This window comes from Condylura cristata, unplaced genomic scaffold (genome assembly GCF_000260355.1).
Source record: "Condylura cristata isolate star-nosed mole 26May11 unplaced genomic scaffold, ConCri1.0 scaffold00029, whole genome shotgun sequence".
Classification (NCBI taxonomy): domain Eukaryota; kingdom Metazoa; phylum Chordata; class Mammalia; order Eulipotyphla; family Talpidae; genus Condylura; species Condylura cristata.
In genome coordinates this window covers 5,627,001-5,635,512 of record NW_004567130.1, presented here as the reverse complement: position 1 = coordinate 5,635,512, position 8,512 = coordinate 5,627,001, and the positions used below count along the sequence as shown (strand labels likewise).

The 8,512-nt window shown below is 54.3% G+C and overlaps 1 protein-coding gene across 1 annotated transcript in view; it reads right to left on the bottom strand.

Annotated features, from left to right (window-relative positions):
* Positions 1-8,512, bottom strand: part of KIAA1671 (KIAA1671 ortholog) — a 125,851-nt gene that overhangs the window by 6,905 nt on the left and 110,434 nt on the right. The window contains exons 5-8 of the mRNA XM_004690663.2: positions 8,339-8,457; positions 5,087-5,339; positions 3,136-3,301; positions 580-704 (exon numbers count right to left, since the gene is read on the bottom strand). Coding sequence (XP_004690720.1) covers positions 580-704; positions 3,136-3,301; positions 5,087-5,339; positions 8,339-8,457 — 663 coding nt within the window. The remainder of the gene's footprint in view (positions 1-579; positions 705-3,135; positions 3,302-5,086; positions 5,340-8,338; positions 8,458-8,512) is intronic.

Here is an 8,512-nt window from a genome sequence, read left to right as displayed (position 1 = left end):
AAGAAACGCGGGGTCAAGGTGAAATCCAACTAAGCTGGTGGCGTGGCTCAGAGCATTGCCCCGCTCCTGGTTCTGATGACGGGGGGCAGTCACGAGGCACAGCCTCTGCAGGGCGCAGGTGATGCCCTGTGCTAGTTTTGCGACTTCTTGCAACTCCTAAACTATTTCCAAAAATAAGAGGGAGGAGGGGCCCTCCCTGGTGGTGCAGCAGGTTAAAGTACAGCACTAAGAAGCTTAAGCCACTTCCGCATGAGTTCGAGCATGAGTTTGATTCCTGCCTGCCCCGGAGGAGATCCACATGGCGCGGCAGACCTCTCCTGACCCGCCCACCGCTCCCCTCAGTGGTGTATTTCGTCGATCTGCCTATTCTGCTCCCCACTCTGTCTCTGGTGAATCCTCTCACCTTCCGCATCTCTGGCCTGTACCCCAGTTCTGTATGAATAAATAAATAAGTCTTAAAAAAAAAATAAGAAGGAGGAAAAATGGGAGGGCAGGAGGGCGGGAGGCAGAGGGCAGGGCCGAAGGTGGGCAAGAGCCCCGTGACTGCCGGGCTCAGGGCCTCTCCGGCCGATGCAGCACCTTTAGCACGGCCGGGTCCAGTCCTGGGAACATGGGCATCCTCTGAGGGTGGCTGCCCGGTGTCCTCTCGGCTCGGGGGGGCTTCTCCTCCTCGTCAGACTCGTCCCTCCGGGGGGATTTCTCTTCTGCGGCAAAGAAAAGGGCACTGAAGTCGTGGGCCAGGCACCTGCACCAGCCCCTGTGCGGGCCTCACCCCTGCACAGAAGCCCCTTTGACAGGCAGAACTCAGGTGCTTGCCTCACGCTCCTCAGAACTGCCACTGATGGAAGATGTGGCCATGAGTCAGGACGGGCTTTCTCTCCTGGGAGAGACGCCCCTCTGGGCTCCCGGCTCATCAAGTCAGAGAAAGGAAGAGACTCTGGCAGAGCCAAGGAGAGAGAAATGCTTTCAGCTGCCACCATGCTGGGGGCGCCCTTAGAAGAGAGCCGGAGAACTCTGTGCCTCTAGGGGAAGAGCCACCCAGAGTTGGCCATGAAGCCACTTTCCCTTGCCCTGATCCCCTCTTCCCAGGACTTAATCCTATTGGCAGGCTCTGGCCTCATAGGTGAACTGAACCCCCAAACAAGAGACTCTTACTGGGCAGTCAGCTGTCAGTTCCCAGTTGTCAAGGATGAGGGTTGAGGCTTTCCAACCTCCCGGAACCCCAGATTCAGGTTTGGGCACAGGAGGAAGGAGGCTCCCGGTGCTCTGGTAGGCTGCTGGGGGCTCTCTGGGCAGACCCTGGGCCTGGGCCTTGTCCACGTCCTTCCTCAAGGCTGATGGGAGCCCCATGCTCCAGGGGAGAGTGTCCCTGTGCCTTTCTCCCCAAGCTGGTCTTTAGTTGCTCTTGGCTGCTGGGTGGGATTTGGCTCAAAAAACCAAGAAAGTGTTTCAGAGAGAAGCCTCGTTTGCGTCTAACTATTCCTGTGTGACTCACATCCCTAAAGGATGGGGGAAGGAGAGACAGGTGCCAAACATTTGCGCACGGTCTCTGGGCAGAAGCTGTTCTCCTCACCCAGCTGAGCTGGGTCTGAGGTCCTGCTGTTCCGTTAGCAAGTCCCAGATGCACCTGCGACAACTTTGGGGGAGCTAATGTGTACGAATGTGTAGAGTGGGGTGGCCCTCTATGAGAACAAGAAGATTCTTAAAACTTCCATAGCTGTCCATCCAGACATAGTCTTGCTCCTTACCACAGAATCTGCAGGATTGGGCTTTTGCCCAATGTTCTTTCCACACCTCTGCCCCTTTGATCTTGTGAAATTTCTGTCTGGGATGCCCCTCCCTGGCTAATTCCCATCTGCTCTTTAAGATGTCACCCAGATTTCGAAAGCACCAACCCTAGTCACTAGGCCACCTGGGAGCCTCATGCAGGTTTTGATACGGAGGTCAGCCAAAGAAGTCTCCAGAGAAAAATACATCGTCTCAAAGAAACTCAGTATTACTGAGACTGAAATGAAATGAACTGATCTTTCAACTTGAAGATCTAGAAAAGACCAGCTGGGCCTCCCTGGTTGCATGGAGGTTAAAGACACAGCGCTATCACATGATCACCAGCTACTGTGTGAGTTCAATGCCCCCATGGTGCAGCAGCCCTCTCCTGTCTCACCCACAACAGTGTATTTCAGTATATTTGTCTGTTCTGCTCCCCACTCTGTCTCTGGTGAATCCTCTCACTCCCCACACTTCTGGCCTGTACAGCTCCTCTATGCATAAATGAATAAAAATCTTTTTTTTTAAAGATTTATTTATTCATATAGAATTGGGGTACAGGCCAGAGATGCGAAGGGTGAGAGGATTCACCAAAGACAGAGCTGGGAGCAGAACAGGCAGACTGACGAAGTACACTGCTGAGGGGTGCAGTGGTCGGGTCAGGAGAGGTCTGCCGCGCCATGTGGTCACCTCCCCGGCAGGCGGGGATCTAACTCATGCAGAAGTGGCTTTTAGCTTCTTAATGCAGTGCTTTAACCCGCTGCGCCACCAGGGAGGGCCAAAAATAAACCTTTTAAAAAATAGGAAAAGGGACCCTCTCTGGTGAGGCAACAGATTAAAGCACAGCAATATGAAGCTCTCCAAAGCCACTGCAGCACAAGTTCGATCCCTGGCCAGGGAGGTGACCCTCTGGTGCGGCAGACCTCTCCTGACCCGCCCGCTGCTTCCCTCAGCAGTGTATTTCAGTTTATCTGCCTGTTCTGTTCCCCACTCTGTCTCTGGTGAGACCTCTCACCACCCCCACCCCCACGCCTCTGGCCTGTACCCCAGTTCTGTAAGCATAAATAAATAAATATTTTTCAAAAAAATAGAAAAGACAATCAAACAAGCCTAAAGGGAGTAGAAGATGGATTTAGTAAAGACAAAAGGAGAAATGTGAGGTCCTATTAAGTTGTGTCTCTCTACTTCTAACACGAAGACCCCCAGTGAATATATCTATCAAAAAACATTACCTTCTTTTTAATAAGCTCTATAGCATAAGAAATCAGCTCCCCCTGTCAGTGTGTTTGAACGTCCTAGAGTTCGCAGACACAGGAGGGCCTGCCCGGCGCGGTCCGCACCCGCCCGTGGGTGTGCGCAGAGGCTTACCCGTTGAGTCTTTGAACATCCACACGCTGTCGGCCTCCTCTGAGGGAGACCTGCTCTCCACGTCGATGGTGCGGCTGCGCCGGAGAGCGATGGGGGCCCGGCGGCGGTTTCTCTTGCTGAGCTGCACCCGGGTTTTGAGGACACTTGAGTCGAGGACTGAGGTTTGCTTTGGGGGAAAAAGGGGAAAAGACATGGAACCATTAATTGAGGCCCCACCCCAGGAGACACTATTTAGGTGGTACAGGGGGTGCTGTTCCTGCATTTTACTAGTGGCCTCAACACCCTAAGCCTCAATGAAATTACCACATACAATGATCCCCAAATCCAGTAGCCTTGACTGTGCTAGCACAGTGCCTGGCACGTGGTGGGCACCGCGGAAATGCCCTCTCCCAGCATTGTGAGCTAGAGTAATGCCAGGTGCATAAGGAAGTCAACAGAGGTTTGCTGAATGAATAACTGAAAACACCCTCCCATTCAACCCTCACACAGAGTCCCTGAACTGAGGGGCTCAGGGTGGTTCCTCTACAAGGCCGTGCAGGTGGGAGGGGGCACAGTTGTGCGCTAAGCACCAAGCACGGAGCACAGGCAGGGGGAGGGTCAGTGATGGGCCAATGGCATGATTCCTCAGTGTCTTACCTCCTCTTTCAGCCTCTAACCAGCCTCCCGGGGAGATCTAAATCGCTAGGCATCACCCATAAACCTCAGCAAGCGCTCAATAAGCAGCTGAACCTATGCTTAGGGAAACTTGCGTTTGAGCCACTGGGAGCCCCATCATTTCCCTACTCTACAAAGTGGGGCAGGAATCTTTGCCTCTGAGTTGATGAGCATGCCCGTGGGTCAGGGCCAAGGCTCGGGGACAGTGGCTGTGGACTGCTGCTGTTGTGTACACCGGGCACCGAGAAGGCGCTGCCTCGCGCCAGGAAGGCACATCCAGTGAGTTGCACGCCGATGCAGTGACATCATGAGCACGGAAGCTGAGGCAATGTGTTGGTTGAATGAATAACTGAATACATTGCCTCGCAATCCAATTGGAGAAGTGGGCATTCCGGTTCATGTTTCTGCACTGGGGTGTCACAATGGCCACTGAACTTGGCTCACTCCCCATTCTGTGCTTATCCAGAGGTGCAAGCGCGTGGCCTTGACCATACTTGGGGACAAGAAATCTCCTGTGAACTGCTAGAGGGAACTGCTTCCCAAAACAGTGCAGTCCCTCTGTGTGTTAGGGGGTGGGAATCTGAGGGAAGCCATCCCTAAGAGAGAGCACCCAAGAATTCACCACTGGGAGAGGAGGTCCGATTAGATGTTGCATCCTCAGGAGCAAACTTTATTGTCAAGGAGGGAAAAAACAACGTTCCCATGTGTCAAGGGGTTAAAAGGAAAATCTGCCTGAGCCCTGGGTGCTGGGGAAGGACAGGCTAAAGCAGGAGCCGTGCGGGACCCAGAAGGCCAGCTGCCCACACCCAAGGGGGCGCCCCTTCCTGGAACCATCATAGCCCATTTTCAGAGGGACTTGGACGCTGGGCGAGACTCATAACACCCGCAGAATTAGTCTGTGCAAACTCCAGACTGTGCACGCCTGGAATCACAAGCCACAGGCAGAGCCTCCAGGCTAAGGGCAGACTTCAGCTTCCCTGACAGGTGGGCTCAGGCTCAAATAAACTTTAATTTGAACGCGTGATTGTATCTGACGCTGCGAAGCCCGCGGTGCTGACTACCAGTGATGAAAAACCGAGGCTCAGAGAGGTGAAAACATTTGCTCAAGGCACACAGCTGGCACATGGCAGGCCCAAGCTACCCGCAGGCATCAGCCCCGTATAGAAGGCTGTGCCCTCTGCCCCCACCATGACGCCACCCCCCCACACACAGATTCTACCCCTGAAAGGGGCAATTCCCCAGCACAAACTAACATGACCCTGGGGGAAGAACTGGCTGCTCCCAGCTACCGACTTACATCGATGAAGGAGAAGTCGTCCAGCTTCGTCACAGAGCCGGCGTCCCGCGGGGGCCCGTCCGTCCCGTCAGTGGACTCCAGGTCAGTGCTAGAGCGGTCCACACTGGTGCTCCGCTGGTGCCTCGAGCAGTCGTGGGGGTCCCCCACCGAGGTGGGCTCCGTTTGGGAGGACAGTGAGGACAAGCGGCTGCTGAGGGGCTGTTTCCGCGCCGAAGCAGCACTGCTGTCCGGGGATGGGGACTCGGCGGCCACGCTGCGAGAAAGGGAGGTCGTGCAGGTGCTTTTAGGGAAGTGGACTTCGACTAAGGGAGGCCGCAGAAAGCAGGGGCGGGGCGTGCTCTATAAGCCAGGGAGCGAGAGACGACACCACAGCCAGAGAAGCCCTCGGGGCACAAGGTGTGCCGGCCTTGGCGCCTCTGGCGCACCTGGACAGGTGTGGGCTGGGAGGCGCCAGTCCTGAGCCTCGCCAGACCCTCTAACCCCGAGCTGTTCAGAACAGGAGTCGCTGGTCACTTGTGGCTCTTGGGCCCTTACATGGTGGCGAGGAAGCACTGAGGAGCGCGTGAGGATGACGTACACCCTGGATTGCCAACACATTGAGTGCAAGAAGACTGTAAAATGTCTTGTTAACTTTTTATAGCAACTATATGTTGAAGTGACCAATGTTGGGTCTCTAGGGTTTGATAACGGTTCCATTTAAATTGTTAAAATTAATTTAATCACTTGCTGTCTACTCTTTTGGTGTGGCTACTGAGACATTTTAATTTACATGCCCCAAATTTGCAGCGAGCAGTACATCTCCGTGAGGCTGCGCTGAGGTACATCGAGTAATTCCCAGCAGAGTGCGAGGGGACACCAGCCATCCATGAACCCTCGTCAGTTAAACTTTCCCAGACACTGACTACGTGCCAGATGCCCTGAGAAAAACTGTTGCTTAAAACTGTCCACACTCCTCTGAGGATTATCCTGTGACCCTATAAGTCCCCACAAGTCTACAAGGTAGGGCTGATTAGCATCATGAAGTTCAATGTTGACCTCGCGAAAGAGGAGGAAACTGAGGCACAGCGGTATGAAGTGCCTGGCCCAAAGGGTCAGAACCAACTCCAAAATCCATGTCTTGGAACCTTTTTGATTTCTAGAATTTCTCCCCACTACCATCACTTGAATATGGGAAGAACATCAGGTTGAGAAATTACAAGTAAAACAAGTCATTAAATTAGGAGCTTGTTCCCATCCACTCCCTCCCCCCCCCCCCCCCCCCCCCCGCCCAAAAAAAAACCCACACAGATTCCAAAGTCAAGTAGGACAGCAAAGTGCCCGGGGCCTAGGGGCCCTACCCTGGGAAGGCAGTGGGCACCCCAGACACCATCCCCCAGGGGGTGCTCTGAGGTCCCCCGCCCTGTACAACCTTCCACACAGGTGCACCTGTGTGCACTACCAAGCTTTAAGTCTGCTCTCAAATGATTTAGCGCTTGGAAAGAGCAGGATATTGGCGCGTGGTGTGGGATGGGGCCTCATCGACAAGAAATGAGGGAAATTCCACTCAGGAGGCAGCAGATGGCGCCGCTGCCCAGGGCGGGCGCACAGAGGCCTCTGGGATGGCCTGAGCGGCGCTGCAGTGCCGGTGGGAGACACCAGGCGGCGCCCTGGCAGGGGAGGGCTCGGGTCCCAGAGGCCTCTCCCACCCTGCTCTGAGTAGGAGAATTCTGTAGGAATTCCCAGAGAGGAGGGGCCATCCCAGGGCCCCGCAGAGTGATAGGTAAAATCGACACCCTTGCTCTTGTGGTAAGCTTGGGTTCACTAAACACATATCACAGTTTAGGGAAAAAACAAGCTGTGGGTGCTCTACAGTTTGCTCGGCTTTTTCTTTTACCCACTTCCAATTCTACCAATTCCCACTTTACCCTCCAACAGAGACTGCCACAGGACACATTCCAGTAGGGGTGCAAGATGGACAGGGGGAGCTGGGCTGAGCTCACTTCAATCACATTCACATTGTACCCCTGGGCATGATACCCTCAGACGAGTAAACTGAGTCACGACACAGCTGGTAAGTGGCCATGTGGAATGGAACCCACGTCGAGTGTGCCAAGACCATGTGCTCCCGCAGTCCCTGAGCTGAAAGCCTGGCGGGTCCACCCACTGGGCCCCATCCCTCCCACCCAAGAGAGGCGGTGGACAGCGGTGGACAGAATGAGGCATAAAGTCCCGACTTTGTGCCAAAAACTACATTCATTGCTGCACAGGTTACCTCCCAAACCCATGTGGTCTTCCTCGGGTCTTCACCTGCTATGGGGTTGGGTGAGTAACAGGCCTAAATTTTAACCTGTTTAACCTGTTTACGTGCTCAGCGCATGTGATGGACACACAGGCTGTCATTGTATGTGCACTCCCTCCCTCAGAGGAGCAACATTACATCCGGAGAGTATAACTGACACACCCCAGGCCCCACAGCCAGCAAGAATGGGGCGGGGACCCAGACCTGCCCGCCTCCAGGATCCCCGCCACCCTCCCACACGCAACTTCAGGCACGTGCCTGCCTCGCAAATTCCCTTCCAGCAGGCTGACAAATGAGGGCCCTACAGGCCATTAATACTAAATATAAACACAGCTGACAGAGCGGAGTCTACAGCATGTCCCTAAGTTTGTAAATGCATGCACAGATGCATCTTCAAAGCCTAGAAAGGCACAGTAACAAAAAATGAATTAGGTCTTGTGCTGGAACCACAGGTGGTTTTCATTTGCTGGTAAAATGAGCGTAACACTAAACTTATACTGGGAGCGCTTAGTAGACTCCGATGGTGCACGTCCATCACCAAGACGTCACTCCAGAGCATCTCCAGGCCCCGCGAGAAAACCGACACCCCCCGACACACACACACACTCCACGTCCTGTCTCCGTGGGATTGCCCGGCCTGGATAGTTCATGTGTCCTTTTCTTTATCATTTTTCGGTGCTTTCTAAACTTTTGCAGCAAGAGTGGCTGATTCTACTGTTACGGACGCCATAGCTTCATTATGACTTTGATGAGGAAAGCAAAATGCCTCCGATTGCATGAAATGACGAAATGACGTGATTAAGTTATTGAAACTTTATGTTTATGTCATTTCCAAGGACCTACGACGGCCTTGTGGGGAAACCCTCAGATTCCAGGCAGGTTTGTGGTGCAGCCCCGCCCCCATCAGACCCCGCCCCCATCAGGCCCCGCCCCCAGCAGGCCCCGCCCCCAGCAGGCCTGTCAAGGGAGCCTACCTCTCCCCGCTGGGGCGCTGGTCCGTCCACGTCCCATACTGGCTGTTGGCTTCCTGCACGAGGGTGTCGGTGTCCTTGGCTTCGGGGGACCTCCTGGTGAAACACTGCTTCAGCTGGTCCTGCAAGAACAGGCAGACGAGAGGTTTCCGTCAGGGGCAGCTCAGAACCTCCTCC